The following is a 23,630-nucleotide window of genomic DNA, read 5'->3' as shown; positions in this document are numbered from 1 at the left end:
TGTGAATGAACCACTACAGACTGCTCAAAGCCACACACTTAAATTTGCACATGCAGGCAGGCAAGTCAACATAAATGTTTTGGGGTTGTCTGTTGTTCAAGGAAGTCAAGAGAGGAAAGTAGTAACCACACACTAGTTTGTAATTTTATTTAAACCATTCAGTTAAACTGGGAAATTGCACAAATCAGAGTAATAGAACTTCAGACTCGTATTTAATTTTAAATCATTTAATACAAAAATGGGGATGAAACAAAAATACACCTAAAATTTACCAGTGTTTGAACTTTTATTTCACAACATGCAGTCAATTTAAACACTAAAAAAGGACTCAGCTATAAGCTGTAACTTTACATTTATACATCAGAAATGTTCATTTTAAAAGAAGCTGAACATAATTTTGTCTAAATCTGAACATTTATTTTAATCCACATACAGGTAATAGCAATGATTTTATATTTGACCACAGTCTGTAATCGAAATTCTTTTTGACACTACTCCTTTAGGTGAGCCAAAAGATTCTATTTTTTTCACGACATCCATCCCATCCTTTACAAACCCAAAAACAACATGCTTAAAGTCCAAGTGCTCTGCTTTTTTGAGAGTGATAAAGAATTGGGAATTATTGGTGTCTCTGCCACGATTTGCCATCGACAGTAAGCCAGGGCCAGTGTGTTTTATTTCAAAGTTTTCATCCTCAAATGCTTCTCCATAAATGGACTGGCCACCCGTACCATCTTGTCTGGTGATATCACCTCCCTAGAATGTAAACAAATAGAGAAAATTCACTTGGTTATAGTACATGTTGAAACATCTGAAATGTGTGTAGAAATACATTTTACCAGCACAATGTGGTGTCCCATCTGGTGTTCTCAACTGTTAAATCAATAGTGGTTTCATTCAGCTCCTGTGTTCAGCTATTGCAGCAAACCATGGTGAGTCATTATGTTATGTACACAAGCAGCAGCAAGTCTCAGGTAAACGTCATTGGAGCCCAAAGCTCACCACCACTCACACACGTTAATAACAAACCATGGTTTGTCAGGTTTGAATGCAGTCATGGTTTTCACTTACATTTGCCTTTCGTTTTCATATATAAGACTGTAAGATGTTATGTCCCACTAGCTTCAGAGGCTAGCATAACTACACTTGTTCCTTCATCCTGTCACCGATCAGAATTAATGAGGGGGGAACAGTGAGCCTAGAAATGGTTTCTGATTGTTCTAAGGCAGGGGTGGGGTACCTCCAGACTGTGGGGCCTAACTGGTCCTGCCAGAGCTCCCAATTTGACCTGCAGTGCCCACCTGACTCAGTAAAAAAGGTGTTTTGCTTTCAAAGGGGCATCTGAACACCCCACAAGCAAAACAGGAAAGCTGATGTCATTATGACATTAGGTGTTTCACAGAAGTGCAGCTCTGTCTACATGTCAAATATGATCCCCATATTTAGCCTAGCTAGCTGGGCAAAAACATTTGCCACCCCAGGATTTAGTGTCCATTTACATTCTCTGTGTAGGTATACATCTATTGGATGCAACTGAAGTAGGTAAGAGAAAATGAGAAGCTAACTTGGCACTAGAGAAACTACAGAAGTAATGGAATATAAATTGAGAAGCAAGGCCCCAGATTAACTTCCAGACTTTCATGATATGAAAAGCTCATATCATGTTTCATGTTTCTACTAATTTGCTTGCAAACTAGAACTTTTCTACTGAGCCTTAAAATATATTCCTGTTAATCAATGTGTAGTATGAAATGTATGTTCAATCTTAGCATTTTCACTTACTTGACAGATAAAATCTGGAATTATTCTATGAAATATGGAATTTCGGAATCCAAATCCTTTTTCTCCTGTGCATAATGCCCTGAAGTTCTCAGCAGTTCGCGGAACAATATTCGAAAACAATTCTATGGTTACATGACCTAGAGGTTCGTCATCAGCTGAAACTTCAAGATATACTATAGGGTTAGATTCCTTTGACAATTCTGCTGCCAGAGAAACATGACCCTTCTGTAACTCTGACAAGCTTTGTTGACATTCTTCAAATTTCCTCTTGAAGGAATCAGCCAGCTCTTGGCTTTTAAATCTGACAGCAAGCTGTTCTATCTTAGCTTCACCATCTGAAATTAAGATTGCAAGTATTATTCATGATGTGATGATCAGAATGCAGCCTTCTTTCAACATTTGATCCTGTGTACAGCAATATGGAAGCTACGAGTGGGGTTGTGCTCAGCAGCCCTGCCCCAGACACAGCAAACTTCATTCAGCCCTTCTCCCAACATTTGTGCAAGGATCTGTACTGAGGGGGTTCTTCATTTACTTGCTGTATGCAGAAAGGTTTCAGATTCTGTGGAAACCTTCACGCTAATGCCTGCTTTCTGCAGCAGCCAGGAAAAGGGCCCAATGGAGCATCAGGGGCATAGCTACTCGGTGAAGTCCCACTCCTTGCAGCATTATGGGAACCAGCACAACCACAAAGGGTTAGGAAGGGAATATGTCATGTACAATGGAAGGGAAATAAAGTTATAGAATATCTTTACAAATACTCACCGGCATAATCTGTTGCAGTCCAAACCATAGCATTGTTTGAAGTATTCAAGGGCTTTAGATCCATCATTTTTGTAATCATATGATTTGCACAGACTTTGAAAACTTGGTCCCTTCTCATTAAGATTCTATACCATTTATTCTGTGTATGGTAGAGGATCTTTATTTCTCCCACACCACGTTCTTTCCACTGATTGACTTCTCTGTCCCATCTGTAGAGTTTTGCCCTCTCTTTGAATAGAATTTCTTCATCTTCTTCTCCTGACTTCACCTCAACCTAGCAGGGATAAGTAGTCATATTTACTCACATCACTACTCCTGAGGTATTATAAATTCTATGTATGTTTACAAAGAAGTAAATTCCACTGTGTACAGTAGGGCTTAATCTCAGGCTAGTGTGCAAAGGATCACATTCTTAAAGTAGTACATTCTTGAATTATGGGAGCTTTTTAAAAAAAATAAATGACCTGCATACTTCTTCCATTTAGAGTAAGTAAAAACAACAACCCTAATTTGCACACAAGAGAAATTGTGCAGCTCACTGTCCTCACATGTGTTAGAGGAAAGAACCAACTCTTATTTTATTTAACAGATTCATATCTTACCTCAGGCAGTGATACAATTGGTTCAAAATGAATATCATCACTATGTACAACTTCTTCATCACTTCCATCATCTTCATTGTCACCTTTAGTGGCCACTTGTCCGCCAAACACAGTTGCTCCTGTATTTGCCCACTTGAAGTTTTTGTCTGCTTAGATGGGAAGACAGAATCTTAATACTATAGAAAAATATTTCTGAGATTACATTTTCTTATCCCACCCTCACAAAAAAAAATGTGATTTCACACACAATAACTCTCTTAGCAGCAAGCAGTTTCTATAGTTAAGTAGATAATATTTGAATGAATGAATGGATTTATTATGGTCACAGACCAGAAATTAGACAATATGTGCATCTTACCTTTAGAACCAAAAGCAAAATCTCCAGAATTATTTGAAGCCAGATCAGCAAAAGACAAGCCAGGTATGTTGCCAAGGGCAAATGAGAAAGGTTTGCTTTCTATATAAAGGGAGGAAAAGTGTTCATATCATTCTGTGGTTCATTTTACATTGCATAATAGGTCACATTCCCCCACTATCATAGCTCCAGACATAAGCACAGGTAGAAGGAGAAAGTGAACAAGTCTGGTGTAACCTCTGAAAGGACACTAGCAAGGCATTAGTCAGTCCACTGGAGATACAATAAGTGTTGCCCACTAGTCAAGGCCCCTTTCTGTTAAACTCTCAACCCTTCGTATTCTATACAATCAGTCAGTCAGTGAATGTTTATTACGGCAAACAGCCAGCATATTAAAGCAGAATTTCTGCATAATTCCCTACATGAACAATAAAACAATCGATATGGGGTTTAACAATCAAAATACTAATTAAGTGTACTTAAAATACATGTCCAGAGGAATAGAAGTTTTAATTAGCTGGAGATTCTCTGTATGCATTATTAGACTTTGCAATGTTAGTTTCCCTAGTATACATGTCTTTCACACATCAAATGTGTATACCTTGGTTTGTAGAACTGACATCGCTTTCTTTTTTCGTTGACAAGTCAACAGGTTTGTCATCTGCTGCTAATAACGTCTGTATAGTGTATATAGGTTCAGTGGTAGAATCTGGTTCTTCAGCTCTACTGACTGCTTCAGCAGGCTGTTCCTCCTTAATGGAGCACACATCATCAGTTGAACTGGTTACTTCTTCTACTTGAGCTTCCTGAAAAGAAACTAACTGAGTTATTTTTTAAACTGGTGCCAAGTCTTCATAGGCTCTTTATGTAAATGCATATGTAAAGTAGTGGACAGTATCTGAAAACAGAACTAGCTGATCTCTAGAACAGGTATCTTCCTGGCAGGGAAAGTGGAGGAAACTAAAAGTGCCAAGCACCTCTGCACTTTCAAAATGGTTTCACATCATACAGTGGTACCTCGGGTTACATACGCTTCAGGTTACAGACTCCGCTAACCCAGAAATAGTGCTTCAGATTAATAACTTTGCTTCAGGATGAGAACAGAAATTGTGCTCCAGCGGCGCGGCAGCAGCAGGAGGCCCCATTAGCTAAAGTGGTGCTTCAGGTTAAGAACAGTTTCAGGTTAAGTACGGACCTCCGGAACGAATTAAGTACTTAACCCGAGGTACCACTGTACTATCAAATGCTTGTTTTAGAACTGGGAATTAAAAGGAACCAGAAGTCTATGTTATCCAACCCACTGTCCATGAAGTCTCTTATAAAGATCCTATTGGAATAAAGGAGGTAGACAGAATACCTCAGCCCTCAAAATTTATGAAGCTAAAGTGGGGTAGGAGAGCTGAAAATAATGCCAATCTATTTCACTTCTGGCAACCAATGCACCACTATGGTTTTAGATAGTACATGGGTAAGGGTAAAGGTAAAGGTAAAGGTACCTCTGCCCATACGGGCCAGTCGTGTCCGACTCTAGGGTTGTGCGCCCATCTCACTTAAGAGGCCGGGGGCCAGCGCTGTCCGGAGACACTTCCGGGTCACGTGGCCAGCGTGACAAAGCTTCTCTGGTGAGCCAGCACCAGCGCAGCACACGGAAACGCCGTTTACCTTCCCACTATAAAGCGGTACCTATTTATCTACTTGCACTTAGGGGTGCTTTCGAACTGCTAGGTGGGCAGGAGCTGGGACCGAAAGATGGGAGCTCACCCCGCCGCGGCGATTCGAACCGCCGACCATGCCATCGGCAAGCCCTAGGCGCTGAGGTTTTACCCACAGCGCCACCAGCGTCCCCTAGTACATGGGTAGCTGCTAGAGGGCCATGAAAATTTGTGTCCTGGGCTTTTTAGACTCTTCTTAGTACATGGGTAGAAGAGTCTAAAAAGCCCAGGACACAAATTTTCATGGCCCTCTAGCAGCTATGGTGGCTCATTTACCAGAAGTAATGTATTTAGTGTTAACTCTGGAAGTGTATACTCGATTCTGACCAAACTAAGCTTCCTGGTGTATATTGTGTTCTAGATCTCTTCCATGAACTTCTAGTAACAAAATGGCACTAGGGTGCAGACAATGTGGAATATACCCCACCCTACTCTCCGCTCCAATAACAAACAAAAAGGAACAGCATCTCTGCACTTGGAAATATAGCATGTCAGGAAGAAGGAAGTCTTCCTGTTAGGCCAATTTTCAAGAATCACACGTTTGGACCATAGCAAGTCCAGCTGAATTGGTGCTTAAAGTCCCATTCTTTTGTTACTTACATTCGTTTCTTGGACTTTTCTAAGTTCTGTTTGAAAGTCTTCTAAGTTATTGTCTTCATCAGTGTCACTGCCAATACCACACAGAAAGGTTGGAGGAAGCTTCAGGGTTTCTGCTTTAGCCTTTTCTTCAGGAGTTGGTTTCTTCTCCCACACAATAACACACTCGCTCCCACATTCTGCTTCATTTTCTCCTTCAACAGCTAAACAGAGAACATTTTAAGATTTTATTGAAAAAAACTAGAATAAAGTAAAACCTCAAAATACTCCAATGTTAAACTTAAAATCTCAAATAATGAAGCCTAGGGATAAGAGGTTTTAGTAAAAAAAAAAAAATTGTCCAGTAGCACCTTAGAGACCAACTAAGTATAAGCTTTCGTGTGCATGCAGACTTCTTCAAATAGGTATCTGAGAATGTGTGCATGCACACGAAAGGTTATACTCAGAACAAACTTAGTTGGTCTCTAAGGTGCTACTGGACATTTTTAAAAAATTTTATTTCGACTGCGTCAGACCAACACGGCTACCTACCTGAATCTAGGTTTTAGTAAAAGAGAAGGAGCAGAGGAGCTCTGCTGGTTTCTGCATCTTTAGAAATCTCAACGTTTTGCTGTAATAAATTTCTCATTATACCACCACTTGGTATTTTCACTTGTTTTCTCTGCCTTTAATTCTAAAACTGAAGCTAGAATTGCCAAGTTTCTAGCAAGGTATCTCATAGTGCATTTGAGGGGATTTCACCCCATATGCATGGGATTGTAACACATTCTTATTTAAATCTATTCTTCTTCTTCTAATAGTGTTTAGTACTACCGGGAACACTTTAATTATTTCAGGTTTTATCTCATTATAGCAAGCAAATTCATTAAAAACTTGAAATTATCATTTCCCTACACAGTTCCCCATTCTTTTATGATGTTTTTCAAGTTATGGAACCATGTAATAAATGGCATGGCAAACAATTGTGAGTCAGAATGTATTTTCATTCCTCCCAAATTCAAATTTATAGCCCTGTGCTTGCTAAGTTACAATCTTCTTCCCAAGAAAATTTACTTGTATCAGTTTCTTTCAGTTGTGCATGTTTTTTAGGTTTATCAGGATACAACTTTCCATTGAGCTTCTTCACGGCTGTTTCATAGTCCTCATCTGAAATATGAAAATGAAAGTTTGTTTACACTGCATATCTGTTATGCCACTAGCTAGTAAGTATTTGGGTTTGTATGCCCTGCTATACCTTAAAGGGAGTAACAACCTTAAGCATGGACAAAATGCAAAAGATGCAAAATAGCTTAAACAGTAAAATGCAGCACTTAGACAACTATGGAGCTTGAAAATACCTGGGTTTTGCCTGGTATGAATATTTTGAGTATATTTGCCTGGTATGAATATTCTGATAAAGTGAGTGCCAGGCAAGTGTCCCAAGTGAGGGAGTACCACAGAATAGGGTGGGGAACCTTTTTGGCTCCACAAGCCAAATTCATATCAGGATCTGTCTTGCAAGTCACAAATGACATCAGGTGTTGGGACATCAAAGCACTTTGCAGGCAGCAACACATTGCTGAAAGCAACGTTTTCGCCTTCCTTTTAGCAGCAGCAAAAAAAAAGCCTGCAAGGTATTTTGAAGTCCTGACACCAGGACTTTGAAGTTCAGCTAAACAGCACCACACCTGAGTGCGCGGGGGCTCTCATGTGCATCCAAATCAAGCTGGCCTGATCTCCCATTGCATCAGCTGATGCAGGGGGAAGTCAGTGCTGCTTAGCTGAAGAGTGCTATTAAGTTTCATCCTGCTCTATATAACTGACTAGGGCCAGAAACAGGAGGCTTTGTGATCCCTGAGAAATGATCTACTGCACTGTGCACGAGATACTCCCCCCCTCCCAAACCGCTCTTAATTCATGAAGACAAATACATTTCCAGAAATGATGTTCTTCTGGACTGGACCAATGCTTCCTTCATTCCTTAATAGTGTTCTGTAACTTAAGGAAGAAGAATTTTCAAGGAATGCTTCTTACCATCATCATCATCATCTTCACTCAGATACCCAGGTTCATTCTGGTAGCAGAAGAATGTTGGAGGTAACTTAAGGGAGTCTGCAAGAGCTCTTTGCTCAGGCGTGGGTGTTAACTCATATACAATCAAAACATCGTCTGAAGTGGCAGTATCATCTGGCTCCTTCTTAATCTCAACTGCTGGGGAAAGAAGTGAACTGTCTGAGCAAGTCTGAAAGCAGCAGCTGCACTTGAATACTAACACATTCACAAAGCAGGCAAGAAATACTTTCAACCAGAAAACAAGCAAGATTAAAAGTCAAACCAATAAGAAGAGTTTAGCCACTATGAGATGGGTTTCCTTTCCATAAAGCCAAACTCATGCCATGCTTCTCCTAAGACAGCTGCTTCCAGACACAACAAATCTTCCATCCATCTATTGTCTTTTAAGTAGAACTTACACTGTGCATGTATTGTGTTTAGAAAAAAGATACTTCTGGGATGTTCAGTGAAATGGCACAGAAACATTTTAAGTTAAAAACTTGTAAAGCAGAAGAAAATATACTTTGGATAGCACTTTAATTCCATTTTATCTTAGACCTGATTTAGGTTGGGTTTTATTGATACATTAAAATATGAATGTATCTTTTGTTAAGGTGGCTTAACAGTGAGAATAAATTGATAGGTTGTGAAACAGATCTGTTTTTATTCATTTGGAAGCTGAGAATTCAATTTTACTTTAAACAGTTGTAATAACAATAAAGTCAGGCTCTTTCAAATTATTCAAATTATATATATCAAGCAGGAGCTTGGCAAGTGTGCATGGCCCCAAACTCGGACTTTGAATCACAAGATTTTGACAAAGCTAAAACGTGATTTCAGTGAGAGTTGAGCACATGGCATTAAGTTCTTCTCACTGAATGAGACACAATGTGTATTGCACAAGGTAGCACAAGGTAGATGACTAGATAGTAAGCATCAATAGTAACACTGTATACCACTGCCATCAATTTTTATTTAGCCATAATAATGGCTTCAGCTATTTCATTTATCATTGTTAGGATTACTTTTGTTGTGCTGAAGTTCTCCTTCCAAAGTGTATTTTTAAATAGGTTCATCAATACCGAGTTAACTATTCTGCTTACACAGTACTGGAAAAGAAGCAGAGTAGAAAGAGCTCACTAAGTCCTAGCAATTTGCCACTATTCTTTTCATCATGAGGTGTTCAGGTGTTTCAACATGAGGCGTTCAAAATCAGAAGCAATCTGATTTTGTCTAGCTGATTATCGTTTGCTAAATCTATCTCAATACAGCAGTTAGCCCTGTATAACACTTAGAATGTGATCAGAACATAAAACCTACTCATGTGAATTCATAAAGAAAAGCAAATATCAGTCCCAGAAGTAGGAATTTCCAGATTCCCAGAAGTAGGAATCAATTATTGAAGTCACAAATTGGGAGATCTAAGTATGAAGTACAGATGCAACAAAATCAAATAGTTTCAGACCACTTAAAAAGAATTGTATTCCTTTAAGCGCCAACACCACAATGGTTAAACTGCTCCTCAAAAGCGTCATCCTATAACACCTTACTATTTGACTAAAAAAACTATTTCTGAAGCTACGTCTGAAGCTCAGACAATCATCTCCAAGGCAAAGTCTGTATGTTAATTGACAAATACATATTAAAAGAATACATGCCAAGTACACAAAACATTTTCATGCATGCTTATTATCAGTGTGCACTGTCTCGCACAAGAATGCAAGCCATATCCTAAACAGTTAAAATTAAATGTTCCAGACTTCTAGTCTCCTTCAGAATGCACAATTTAGAAAAACCACCACCACGGATAGTTGTGTTAGGTTCAGCTTTAGTAAAACACAAGCCTTGGAATTTCTCATTTCCTTATGCACCTCTTCCAATCTGCTTCAGAGGGTTGGGGGATGGGTGCATGGGAGGAAGAGGAAGTGTGAAAGTCCCATGGCGCATGCAGAAGCCTTTGCACTAGTGGGAAAACTTCTCTAGATAGAACCCAACATCTGCAGCCATTTTCTCTTAATGAAAAATGGTCTTTCCCCAGGATGTTCCTAGGTTCTTTAAAAACATTTTAAAAAACTAATCAGATGGAGGGACACTGATTATGAAGTGAAACAAAAGCAAAAAATATGAGGCTGGAGAGTAGTTCAGAAAACGTTCCATGAATTAGCATAAACCTCTCCCTTCCAAGAAAAATATTTTGTCTTGAAGGATGGCTCAAAAACAAAAATCCTAATATTGAGACTGGGGGACAATAAGGACACCTGAAACATACTTATTCCATGTCTATCCATTTGTCCTAGCCTACCTACCATCCATCAAGCAAAATTTTAAAAAGTCAATAGCTGGGGACTCAGAAAACATAGGAATCAGGCAATCACATCCAAGGTTTCAATAACCAGTCTCTTACCACAACAGCTGTAAAGCAAATTCAGTCATTACTATTCTCTTTTAACATGCATGTTATTTTTTCTATAATTCCATTAGTCAATAGCCTGCTAAAGTTGGGGAGCTGTCAGTGTCTTCCCAAAAGTGATACAACACAACATTCAGTACAGTATGTAAATACCTTTACTATTGGGTTGAGGGGGAGATGCGCTGGTCCAAAAGGCCATTGGGTTAGATTTAAAAAGGCTAAAATTAAATCCTAGAAAATAAAGTGTGTGGATTTAAGTATTTAATTAACTTCATTAAAGGGTCAAGGGGCGCTGCCAAACACACACACAGTCACAGACACACAGTCACAGACTTGTCTATGATTTTACATAACTTCTTATACTAATGTAATCTGGAACAGTGATCTTTCTAGCTGCAACAATTAAGACGTTAGCTTTCAACTAGCAAAACAATTTTACCAGTACAGAAAGTAATGTTGCAATCCTAACCCTACTCTTTTGGGAGTAAGCCCATTGGTTTCAATACAGTGGTACCTCGGGTTATGAACTTAATTCGTTCCAGAGGTCCGTTCTTAACCTGAGGTACCACTTTAGCTAAAGGGGCCTCCCGCTGCCGCGCGATTTCTGTTCTCATCCTGGGGCAAGTTTGTAACCCGAGGTACTACTTCCGGGTTAGCGGAGTCTGTAACCCAAAGTGTTTGTAACCCGAGGTACCACTGTAGAGCCTACTTCTTAGCTGACATAGCTAGGCGTTCAATGCAAGATACCTAAAAAAAAAACAAAAAACCAAAAAAAAACCACCCCTGCTGGATTAGAACAAAGGTTCATTGCCCCATTTTTCAAAGTGGCCAACCAGTTTCTAAGAAACACAAGCAGGACACGAAGGCAAGAATTTCCCTCACTCTGTTGCGACAACTGGTATTCAGAAATACAATCTCTGAACATGGGGAGTCAATCTGGCAAATAACTGCTAAGATTCTCTTCTAACTCAAGATTTTACATTTCAAAGTTTTAAAGAGAAGGAAACAAAACATGAACCATGTTTTCCTTTTATTGACCTATTAGTGCCAATATTTATTCTGATCAAGTTCCCCTCAAATTTTCATCCTCCACGACATTTTGGCAGACTCCAGCAACTTGGCCTGCAGTGTGCTATTGCCCACTTCTGAATGGGCAAAGTCAGAACCTAGAACAACTTCTCAGTAACTGTGCTACCTACCAGTTATGTATTTATCTGTAATTCAAAGAGATACTTTTGATCTCTAAAGTGCTAAATAGCTTGGGTCCTGCATACCGGATTTTTTTAATATAATCTTCCTCAAGAACGTTTATGATAACCCAGGATACATTCATTTAAAGATTTTTCGGTCTCATTTTTTCTTCTCACCTAGAGTTAAGCATTATAGATTTTGAAACTATACATCAGTAGGCAACTTAAACTCACGAAGATGGACAAGGTGGAACCTAAGTACATTTATAACAACTTGAATTTATTAAGTAAAAATTATGTAAATGCTCACCTTTTTCTAGTGTTTTAAATGAAAAATTAGGAAGTCCTTCTGCCTTGGAGGTAGCCACTTGACTTTCTCCTTTGCCATCGGAGTGTTTCCAAACAGTAGCATCACTTTCCTGATGCTCAGCACCTTTGCAGGCATCGTATGTGCCATCTGGTTCTCGCTGTTTTGTGCTATGACACACTGAGCTATCGCTTTTGCTCTTGGGAGAAGCGTTAAAGCTGAAGCCAAAGAGAGATCCCGTTGCTGATGTGTTTCCAAATGTGAAAGGCTTTGATTTTTCATTGCTAAAAATACTTTTGACAGATTCTGAGCCAAAGACAAATTTGGGTGGTGAAACCACTGCTTTCGTTGGCGTCTCAGAAGTGCCCGCCGTTGGTGAAGTCTCTGCAGTTTGTGTAACTGTTTCTTCATCCTGCTTTAAATCAGTTCTCTCCCTGGTGGTTTCTTCAAGTACTGCAACAGCAATCTTTCCACATGGCGATTCCTTCGGAGTATTTGCCCGCGAAGAGAGTGGTGTGATTAAGGTGTCTTTTTCTTGAGCATGTTTTGCTTCCTCAAATATCTGCTTAAAGGAGTCAGCAACATCTTGCAGCTTAAATCGCACAGCCAAGTGCTCTACTTTCCGTTCCCCTTCGGCAAAGTCACATGCGGTCCATACCCACGCTCGCTCTGTGCCTTTCATTGGCTGGATGTTCATATCGGAGGTTATTCTGTGATTGGCACAAAGCTTTAATACCTGGTCCCTTCGCATGACTACACGAACTTGTTTAGTGTCATAGTTTTGCAAGATCTTTATGTCTCCAATACCCCTCTCCTTCCACTGATTGGCATCTTTATCATACCTATAAAGTTTAGCACGATGGCTGAAGACAACCTGCTCATTTTCTTCACCACTTGTTATTTCTACGAGGTCAGGTAAAGGTACTACTGGTTCAAAATACTGACCATCTCTTTCATCTTCTTGTGTAACATCAGATTCCTCATCTGTGCCTACAGAAGTCCTACTTTGGTTCTGTTTGGAAGGAGACTTAGAGGGACTTAATGCAGATTTGAAGCTGAAGTTAAACCCTGTGGTGGACTCTCCAAACCTAAATAGATTTTTCCTCACAGGGCTACTGGCCCGAGGCAAAGCATACACAGAACTGTCTGTACTATCATCCAGTGCTTCCCCACGCAAGTCATAGTTGTCCCACTCTAATGTAGGTCCAGTGCTTTCAGCGTGTGGCTTAATAACCAAATCAGAGGCCTTTGTAGCAGATACAGAGGTTTTACTCTCTTCATCCGCAAGTTTAGTTTTATCGTCTGTCAGGAAGGTTTTGAGATCTTTCAAACCACTTTTCATTTCTTCTGCTTTTTGTATCAGCTCAGCTGTTTTCCCAGAATCTATTAGTTTATGTGGGGTCTGGAGTGGTATATCCAGCAATAGCCTTTGACATTCTTCGAATTTCAATTTAAATTCCTCAGCTTGCTCTGGACTTTTGAATTTAACTGCCAATTGCTCCAGCTTTGCATCACCATCAGAGAAGTCGTTGGCTAACCACATCCATGCTTTGTCTGAGCCAGAGAGGGGCTTCAAGTTCATGGTAGTTGTGATCCAGTGGTTTGCACAAACCTTAAATACCTGCTCACGTCGCATGATGATTCGTGGCTTGCCATTAACTTCATTCTTAAGGATTTTCAAGTTGCCCACACCACGTTCTTTCCACTGGCTTGTTTCTGCATCAAACCTGAACAGTTTTACTCTTTGGGAATACAACACTATATCATCTTCTTCGCCAGTCACCAGTTCGACTTTCTCGGGCATCTGGACAACAGGGTCAAAATGAATATCATCGTTGTCTTCTGTTTTATAGGACTCATCTTCCTTCTCAAGATCAGCAGAAGTATTTCCTTTGAATGAAGATTTAGCAGCCTGAGAAGAAAATAGCTTTTCACCTGCACCTGTAAAGCCCTTGAAATTTGGATCTTTCCGACCAAACTGAAATCCTTCACCTGCAGTTGTTTTTGCAAGGTCAGCAAAAGTGAATGTGCTGCTGTGTTGACCAAACACCAAATCACCGCTTTGTTTGCTAGATCTATCATGAGATTTCATTGCAGTTTCTTCCTCCGACACCTCCTCTTTTTCATCAGTACCACCTTCTTTATTCTGTTGGTCGTTTGCAACATCTTTGCTAGGCTCTTGTATACCAAATTTAAATTCACCTGGAGGTACCGGCATTGAAAAATTAAACCCTCCTTTCATAGGCTTAGTTTCACTGCTAGCAGGAACCTGAAATGTGAAGGAAGAAGACTTCCCTTGATCTGTAGAAAGGCCAAATTTAAAACCCTTCTCTGTTATGTCACATTTAAAACCCGTCCCCTGTGGTCCTCCAGTGGGTTCGGATAACTTGCTTTTGAAGCCAAACACAGGCAGTTGAGCATCACTAGCTGGTAAAGCTGGAGCATTGCTAGATGGGTTTGCAGCCTGACAAGCAGCACAAGTTCGTGAAGAGCCCTCATTTCTTACTAAGCATATGCTGCAATCCCACTGGCCCTCCTTTTTCTGAAACGCAGCCCCAAAGCCACTTTGGGGCACTTTTGGAGCCTCTGCATGACCAAATTTGAATGTGGTTTGGGAATCGCTAGATGGGTTTGCAGCCTGACAAGCAGCACAAGTTCGTGAGGAGCCTTCATTTCTTACTAAGCATATGCTGCAATCCCACTGGCCCTCCTTTTTCTGAAAAGCAGCCCCAAAACCACTTTGGGGCACTTTTGGAGACTCTGCATGACCAAATTTGAATGTGGTTTGGGAACCAAACACTGGTAAATTTGTACCGCTGGGATTCTTGCAGCTAATACAATGGGATGCGCTGGCTTCGTTTCTCACAAGACAGGTCCTGCATTCCCACTGGTTTTCCTTTTTTGGAGGAATTGGTCCAAATGTAGAATGTGCACCTTCAGTGTTGGGTTTGAAAGGTATAGTCGATTCTGTCGGAGGAAGCACAGCCTGCGCTTCCCGATTAGCTGGATTTGGAGTCTGGCATGCTACACAACTCTGTGCAGTTACTTTATTTCGAACAAGGCATGTGTTGCACTCCCACTGATCTTTCTTTAACATGAACTGTTCACCAAATCCGTACGTAGCATTTGCTCCCAACCCTTCTTTAGCAAAAGAGAAGGATGCAGGTGTAGCTGCACTGGATGCAATCGTAAAAGTACTTTTGGCATTAGTGTTTTTAGCTGAACTGCTCACATCGGGAACAGGAACCTGATAGCTACCACTGACAGATGATGTCCCACTCTTGAAGTTAAATCCAGAGCTCATGAGTCCTGAGTCAGATTTACCAGAATCTTTTGCATCTTGAGCAGTAGCTTCTCTTGATGACACAATACCCTGAGAAGCCTGCTGACTATCACTTGATCCAGATACTCTCAAAATATTTTGTGCCTCTTCAAATTTCCGCTTGAAAAGCTTCGCTTCCTCTGGAGTTTTAAACCTGATTGCAAGTTGCTCAGGTTTTGCCGATTCATCTGCATAGTCCAAGGCATGCCACACAAAAGATTTGTCTGATCCAGCATTTGGGTTAAGAGTCATATCAGGATTTATATAGTGATTTGCACAAATTTTCAGCACTTGCTCCCGTCTCATAAGTAGTCTGATTTTGCCAGTTATTTTATGCCTCAGAATTTTCACATTACCAACACCTCTCTCTTTCCATTCTTTGTGTTCAGCATCAAAGCGGAAAAGTTTTGCTCTATTGCAAAACATCTCCTCTTCATCTTCTTCACCTGTTTTTACTTCAATTTTGTCAGGTAGTGGCACAACAGGTTCGAAATGAGGGCCATCATCTTCTTCTTCACCACCACCATGGACACTTCCTCCATCTGTTTCGTGACTTCTGTTTGCTACATCTGAAGGTGGAGTACCAAATACAGGCTTGCCAGGATCCTGAAAGCTGAACGCATCACCCTTACTAAAACCAGAGGGCCTGGGTTGATTTTGTACCATTTTATCAGTAAATGCAATGCCTGATGCATTCTTGCCACCAAAACTGAAGATGTTTCGCTGTCCAGTGGGATATTCAGTAAGCGGCTTTTGTCCAGCGTATCGGTCCTCTTTGATAGGCTTGTCGGATGTCAGAAGGCCCAAAAGACTGTCGCTGTTACTATAGGGGGTACTATGTGGCTGTGCTGCAACCTGAGGTGATGAAAAAGTAAAATCTCCATCATTAGATTTGAAATTGGAATTAAATTTGAAAGTGGTTGGCTGTGTCAACTGAGCAGAAGTTATCAAGGAAGGTTTTGCTCCCTCTGCTGGTGGTACAGGCTGCCCAAAGGTAGGCTTCCCAAATTCTATCACTTTTGATTCGGCAGACCGGGAGACCGGGGGTGCTGCAGAAGGTTTTGTAAAATAGCCTGGCTCGGGAAGTGGCGGATTTGTAGTTGTTGGTGGAACGCTGTAGTTGTAGTAGTCCTCATTGCCACGGGGAGACAACATTCCGGTTGCCGGAGAATCAAAACGCAGGGGAGTACCATACATTTCTTGTGAAAACATGCAAGCAGAAGTGTTCTGCAGTGGAGGAGTGTGCATTGGCTGTTGATATGTATATATGTGCTGCTGAGGAGTAAGCCTGTTCATGGCATAGACAGGAGCCTATAAATACAAAAATGATCAAACTTAGTTTTAAAGCCTTAGTAATTGAACATAGGTTATAAATTTAAATTTCCAATAATTGCTTAAACTGCATTCAAAAACAACTGCTGGTTCCCACTATGTGACAAGAAACCTGCCTTTTGAATATTTAACAGAAAGCAACACAGTTCTCAGTTTTCCATCTCTCTACGAGTTATGAGTTGTATCAGAGAAACAGCAAATAATTACCTTTGTGGGGGTCACGTTCGTGGCTGCTGTCCGTAGGAGATATTGGGAATTGTAAGCTGGTGATGGGTTATAGTAGACAGATGGACCTGTTGTAGCAACTGGACACACAAGAGATAAAAACAGTGAGAGTCTTGAAATTGACAAGAACCCTAAATCTTTATCTTAAATATGTATATGCTGCCTTTAAAAACAAGAACTCTCAAGGTGGTTTATCCAACACACAATCCCATATATAACCATCTAAACACTCAGGCTTCCCCCCACTTCTAGTATTCCATCATTTTATATGCAAGTGTGAAGACACAGCTTTAGTGATTTACTTCATTGTATAAGGATATCATGTGTTTTTTGTGGAGTATTCTCGTGTAGTTTTAAAAAATGTACGGTCATTATCAAAATCAAATAAAAGCAATCATTTAAAAAGTGTGAAAACGCACCCTCCCCTTAGCACTCATGGCAAGTTTTAAATAAAGCCTTAAGATTATGAAGCAAGTAAACAAAGATACTTTATATCTTTTTAATAACATCCTCCTAAAGGCAGCTTGTGATCCCTTCAATGCTTTTTAATTATAATCAGACGTCGCATCAGAAACTGCACTTAAATTTTTCTAGGATTCTCCACCTGCGCATGTAGTTACCAGTTAACGGTGCTCCATGAAAGCTCTGTGTGCCTTGATAGCCATCTGGCATGGTATCTGCTGCATAGCTTTCGGCAGGCCACCGCTGAGACATGGTTGTATTAGAATTGTTAAGTTTCATCTCTTGCATCTCATTCTATCAAAAAGACAAGCATGGTCATTAAAAACTTTTGTGCCACCCCCATGCTGTTTCTTTTGCATCTACAGAACTGAAGAGGAAAAGAATGTAAAACAGTTTGGGATGAATATGCTTGTATTAAGTCCTGGCTACACTGAAACCTTCGATTTCTCAATTATTATTTTTATGGACTTCCACCATGAAGGCATTTAAGAACAGTTACTCAGTGTGAGCCAGAAAGTGACCAATCCAGGCAATAAAAGATAGTTCCCTCCAACCTCTTTATATCTTTCTGTATGCTTTGCTTGTTTCTTCAAGATGAAGGATCAAAGTACAGTTGTACCTTGGAAGTCAAATGGAATCCATTCCGGAAGTCCATTCGACTTCCAAAACGTTTGGAAACCAAAGCACAGCTTCTGATTGGTTTCAGGAAGCTCCTGCAGCCAATTGCTAAGCTGCAGAAGCCCTGTCAGACATTCGTCGTCTAAAAATAGTTTGCAAACCGGAACAGTCACTTCCAGGTTTGCGATGTTAGGGAGCCAAAATGTTCAGGAATTAAGCCATTCGACTTCCAAGCTATGACACTATTAAGGGAAGAAAAAACACAGCCAACCTTTTCACTCTCCTCCTTACCAGCTCTTTGTCCTTTGCTTTTCTGTTAGCCTGTCTTATCCACTGATCAACAGTGTTTTGATACCTCTAGGGCCACCACAGCAACACACACCTTCACTGCCAGTGAGGTCAGTCTCAGCCCCCTCCTCTATTTCCCGTCCCTGCAATGATTCAATATTCTCTGGCTACTAAGCATGCTCAATAATCCCTTTAGGATTTTCCCCCTAAAGATTTTTTGCACTTCTGCAAGTACGCCAGTACCTCCCTCTTGTGCGAGGATGGTGTTATTAGCGTTTGGGGAATGAGTTCTGAGTTAGTAGCAGTGATGATGGCAATGACTGAAAATGAACCATGAACTGACTACTGTTGAAAGGTTAACTAAGCAAGGCACAGTTGTGTGCAAAGTAAAGCAGTTACAGAAATCAAATATATTCTGAACAGCCCAAATTTTGATTTTATTGCTCTTTTCGTCTTAAAACCTTTTGGAGTATAAAAAGCCATGAAGTATAGTCTTTGCTATTACTTATTTCTTACAGCACACACATAACCATGTTTTTATTCCTTAATAAGTTTAGTATTTTAGTGTTAATGAAAATTTGTACAAATTATCAGTCTTTTCTCTTTCAATCAAAAATGGCCAGGAGTCTTTTCCCCTCTCTAGTCGAGGAAACTTACTGATGTCACAATAGGCTGCTTTGCAACAAGATTCCACAACTGTACTTCAGCTAACTTGAATCAAACTAGCAAGACCTTTCTAGTCTGCTGCTGCTATAAGTTTATTACGTTGTTTCTACTACAATTTACTTTGCTTTAGCATTAGTGTTAATTCTGTTCTGATACATGCACATGGGAAAAAGTCATGCCACCAGACACAATGGAATTTCCCCTTCTTCCCTTCCCCTTGCAGCCCCTGAACTCCTCACCGGCTACTTCAGAGGGTCCCCCAACCCACCAAAGAAGATTTTTAGGGGGTGGGTCACAGAGTAGGAGAAGGGAAATCTTGACATCATTTCACATATTTGTAAATTGCCGTTAAGTTTTATTTTTTATTTTTGAACTTGCATATACCACCTTTCTGAAAATAATCATACATCAGTCATTTTTATATTAATTGTATTTTCAGCAATAGAAATTAAACCTGCCTATGCAAGAATGACTACTTCTATGAATGCATTTGTTTGCACCCTGCTGAATAACTCAAAAGTAAAAGACAGTCTAGATTGCCAACGTTAAAATCAGCACTTTGTCTTAAATTAATCATGCTGCTCATAAGCATGATTACTCTGGAAGTATAATTATTTGGATAGGATCTTCCTGAACACTTGACTTATCCATCCTGACTTCGATTATCTAAGCTGAATAAATCACATCTATCCCCAGAGTGGAGTACAGAACATACACAATAGTGCTCTTATTTACCTTTATGGATTCTACTTGCTGACAGATCATCTTAAGTAGTGATTTTTGATCCTCTGCCCAGCGAGGAGGAGTTTTGGGCGAGAACTGAAATAACAATAGTTAGGTGATTAGACAAACTGAAACATAATAGAGATTTTAAAAACAAAAACATTTGTTTGCTATACCTTGTAGCTTTTACTTGGAGACAGAGAGAATTTTGTGGGTGATGGGGTAGAATGTTTAATTTCCGTCTCCACTGGTTGGCTCAAATCATTGTTTAGGATAAGACTCCTTTCTTCACCATTGATTCCAAGTTCTTGCATTATACTTTCCAGCATCTCCTTAACTGTCTCTATGGATACAGGTAACTAGGACAAAAATTAAAGAGTATGCGAATTTAGGGCGAGTTTAAATATATACATGGTTACATTAATGAACTGCATATTCTTCCGAGGTTTACAAATTATTGGCTTCAGAAGTCTGGGTTGCATCTAGCGCTGCTATTCTGCTCTTTCGGCAGAGTTCTACCTCTCCCTCCAGAGCAAATTTTTGTGACAGGACAAAGTTCTGGTGTGCAAGTAAAACTCTGCTCAAGCAACACTGGATACAACACTCTGTATTTCACTAATTAACCAGAAAATGGTCACTAGCACCAAAAAGTTTGCATAGAATTTTTGCATCTGAACGAGTTTTAATTCTTAGCTACCCATACTTTAGAGCATGTTTGCTTTAGCGCCACTAAATTCTACTACATTTCTAGTAGATTTACTATTAAACCAAGTATTATATATCTAGACATATAATCTGACAAATGCTTTTTTTCTATATAGATGAATTTTCCTAGCAGTTTTTAAAAAAACACATTTTAAACCTTTTCAGTGACTGAAGCATCGCTGCTGCTTTCATCTATAATTTTTATGAGGTAGTCTCTACTCTTTTTCAGAAGATTTCTGTATTCTTCTTGTTCTTCTAATGACAGACCATCATTCTCTATCTCTTCAGCTTTCCTCTGGAAAATCTATCCAAGAAAAGAAAGAGTCAGTTGAGAATTCAGCTTATTAAGTGTGCATGCAGTTAGGGCAGGGGAATCCCCTGAAGGAATGTAACACTTACTAGAGCAAGATTCCAATATGAGACAACATTTTTAATAGCTTCAAATGCTTGCATAGCATCGTCTGTTTTTCCATCCACAGAATCCAAAATAGCAAATGCTATATGTGCCTCTTCTTGATATACACCAACCTGGGAAACCTTAAAAAGAAGATTTATTAATTAGTTTTATATAAGGAAATGTTTTGGTACAAAATATTTTACACAGTTTAATGATTTACAATTGTGTGTAAGTTTTGCTCTTTTCAAGGGAGGAACTACTACTTACTTTGTCCAAGATGATAACCAGATTTTCAAGTTATACGATTCCAGTGACAGAAATAGGTTTGCAGAAAACATACTGAAACGTGTGTATGGAACACATATGTAATATTTGACAAACTGTTTCTGCAAGCGTGTTTCTACAATACACACGTGCTTTTATATTTATAATAATAGCATGCATGTAGATACACGTATGATATGTTCAAATACTTCTTAACAGATTAAGTTTATGTGTCTAGCTAGATAAGGCAATTCATAGTCATGGTCTATTTTTCAATCAGCATTTTCAACCATGCATGTACAGTGGTGCCCCGCAAGACGAATGCCTCGCAAGACGAAAAACATCGCAAGGCGAAAAGACTCGCGGAACGAATTCTTTTCATCTTGCGAGGCACCACTGTAAGGGGAAGTTATTTTCACATATGCAAAGGAAGTGTTGAGAGTCCCTTATAGTCCCACCCAAAAGGCCTGCAGTTTCCCACTCTGTAAAATTTTTAAAATAAGCATTACAAACATTTGCCCCCTGCCCCCAGTTGGCTTAGTGTGTGCTGGGTTAAGTTTTTCATGGCGAAAGGAGATGCTTCAGCAACTTGAATAGGTCTTCCACCTTCTCATGATTAGCAGAAAAATTTTGATGCTATTTGATATAGCCCTAATGAAAACACTGGAAAAGCATGTAGTAGAATTAAGGGTTTATTTCCTTAAAGAGTTAATGTCCTCAACAAGTTTTTTCTTGTCACAGATGCCTATACAAAGCCACAGTTCAAAGCAGTGCTATGAATATGCCAGTAACTCAACTTAGAAAAATTAACCCAGGATTGGTAGAAAATCTGTACATCAGTGCCTGGAAGCACTAAGAAACTTAAGCTGAATTCAGACAACAAGAGAGGCAACTCTGGACCTGGGAACGAAGATTCTGCTCATTCTGAATGGAGTCAAAATTTCTCTGAATAATCATGTTTCCCGCCAAGGGCTCAGTTCCTGGACACCATCTAGCTCCTATATATGGAGAAAAAGGCTACCAATGGCTACTAGCCACAATGGAGATGTTCTACCACCACTGCTGGAGGCGGTATGTCCCTGAATATCAGCGGCTGGGTATCATAAATGGAGTGAGTGATGTTACACACAGGCGCTGCTTGCATGCTTCCCATAGGCACTCTAGTTGGCCACTGTGAAAACAGGATGTTGGATAAGATGGGTCTTTGGTCTGATTCAGCAGGACTATTATGTTCTTCTTGTAGGTTCAGATAGCAACTGTGACCTAGGTGTTTCCACACTCTTCTGGAGAATTAGCTGCTATGATCCATACCTCAGTAACCTCTCATATTTCATTATGTTAAGACCCATCATGAGCTGTGTTTGATGACTGCATGACATCCAAGTCAAATAGTGAGATCAGTTAAGTTCCACTTTCCAAATAAAATAAAATAACATTTTGAGCAACACCTAGCTAGCAGACAAATTATGCTACCAGCACATAATTAACATTTGTGGCTTATGAAGGAAGACTGGACCAATTCCAAATGTGTGGGTCTCAAAGTACGCTAATGGTGGAAGCAGACAAATCTGCTGATGGTTCAAGAGTTGGCAAGTAGCTTTTTTGTCGTTGCCAGAGCTGGAATGTAAATAGTAACCGCTTATGGAGGTGGGATTGAGATAGAGAAGTGGCAACAAGAATTATACATCAAAGTAAGAAACTGCAGATAAGACCCCAAAAGCATTTAGAAATATAAGGACTACCATAGGAAGATTTGAGCTGCCTTATTACCTGAATATCTTCACTATGAAAGTGATTGAACAATGGGTTAATTGGTTCAGGAATACTTCTCTTCTTCTTGATTGTCTCAAGCATTGGCAAAACTTTCTTCCAGTAATAAACACTTCGTCCAATGTAATCTCTTTGGTCATAGAAAGAATTAAGACTGCAACCCTGTGAAAGTAACATAATTTGAGTTATTTTTAATGTTAAACTCAGTAAATCATTTGTATATATCAATGATAGCCCTGATGACACTATTTCACATTTCTCTATTAACGTTCAGAATTCCAGTTGTACATGCAAGTGTTGTATTTATTTATGATTTATTAGATTTCATACCCACCCATCACTGGAAGGTTATAGGGTGGATTATGACAACAGAATATACAATTATAAAAGCTGGTAAAACAGTCACAATTATTGAATAATTTACAAAACAAAATACCTTAACTGTCAAAGGCCAGGGTAAAGAGCTGTAACTTCAGCATACAGCAAAAACTATACAATGAAGATGCTAAACACAATGATGGGGAGGAAGTCCCATAATTTAGGGACTGCCACAGAGAAAGCCCTCTCTTGGGCAGCAATTGGAAGCAATTACCAGTTACCAAGAGATTCTCCTCTGGAGACCAGAGAAAGTTAGTAGAGATGGAGATGGTCTTTCAGACATCTGGAGCTTAAGTCATTTAGGCAGGGCCAGAGGTTTTCCACTGGTGTTTTAAAAGGTGGTGGCAACTACATTCCAGACTTCTCTCCCCACATATAATCTAAATACCTGCAATAGGCTGCATGGATCATACAAGGTTAAGAAATTAACTTTATAGCTTCAAATTTATTGAAAATGGCATCTTCTTACTTACTGTTTTAAGGAGACTTTTTGCCCAGTGCACGATCAGAGCTGGCTGAAGACCATGTTTACCTAAGGCTCTGAGGATGCTTATTTCATGTTGGACTAGAAGCCTCACTTTTGCTGCTGTCCCGGACCTGAAAAGTAACGTGTGCAACAGAAATGTGTCAGCTGCATAATGTAGTTCTTAATTACCAGTTTCTGCTTGATTATCTATAGACTAAAAGTTATAAAGTCCATTCTTAACCCAAAAGACAAAGGATCAAAAA

General features: G+C 39.7%; 1 protein-coding gene across 9 annotated transcripts in view; it reads right to left on the bottom strand.

Moving 5' to 3' along the window:
* Positions 1-211: 211 nt before the first annotated feature.
* LOC308475696 (E3 SUMO-protein ligase RanBP2-like) overlaps positions 212-23,630 on the bottom strand; it is a 36,359-nt gene continuing 12,940 nt past the window's right edge. Inside the window, exons 12-30 of one of the 9 annotated variants that reach the window (XM_081002856.1) lie at positions 23,375-23,498; positions 22,524-22,685; positions 20,492-20,629; positions 20,250-20,396; positions 19,564-19,746; positions 19,400-19,483; positions 17,251-17,386; positions 16,613-16,710; positions 11,755-16,384; positions 10,408-10,485; positions 7,827-8,003; positions 6,867-6,959; positions 5,817-6,016; positions 4,106-4,310; positions 3,508-3,606; positions 3,150-3,298; positions 2,548-2,821; positions 1,783-2,117; positions 212-756 (exon numbers count right to left, since the gene is read on the bottom strand). In XM_081002856.1, coding sequence (XP_080858982.1) covers positions 451-756; positions 1,783-2,117; positions 2,548-2,821; positions 3,150-3,298; positions 3,508-3,606; positions 4,106-4,310; positions 5,817-6,016; positions 6,867-6,959; positions 7,827-8,003; positions 10,408-10,485; positions 11,755-16,384; positions 16,613-16,710; positions 17,251-17,386; positions 19,400-19,483; positions 19,564-19,746; positions 20,250-20,396; positions 20,492-20,629; positions 22,524-22,685; positions 23,375-23,498 — 7,618 coding nt within the window. In that variant the 3' untranslated portion in view covers positions 212-450. Of the gene's footprint in view, positions 757-1,782; positions 2,118-2,547; positions 2,822-3,149; positions 3,299-3,507; positions 3,607-4,105; positions 4,311-5,816; positions 6,017-6,866; positions 6,961-7,826; positions 8,004-10,407; positions 10,486-11,754; positions 16,385-16,612; positions 16,711-17,250; positions 17,387-19,399; positions 19,484-19,563; positions 19,747-20,249; positions 20,397-20,491; positions 20,630-22,523; positions 22,686-23,374; positions 23,499-23,630 lie in introns of all 9 variants that reach the window. The other 8 variants (XM_081002859.1, XM_081002857.1, XM_081002858.1 and 5 more) reach the window with 8 other exon arrangements.

The sequence above is a fragment of the Podarcis pityusensis genome, assembly GCF_964106645.2.
Source record: "Podarcis pityusensis genome assembly, chromosome: 4".
Lineage (NCBI taxonomy): Eukaryota > Metazoa > Chordata > Lepidosauria > Squamata > Lacertidae > Podarcis > Podarcis pityusensis.
This window is presented reverse-complemented; position numbering and strand designations above follow the sequence as displayed.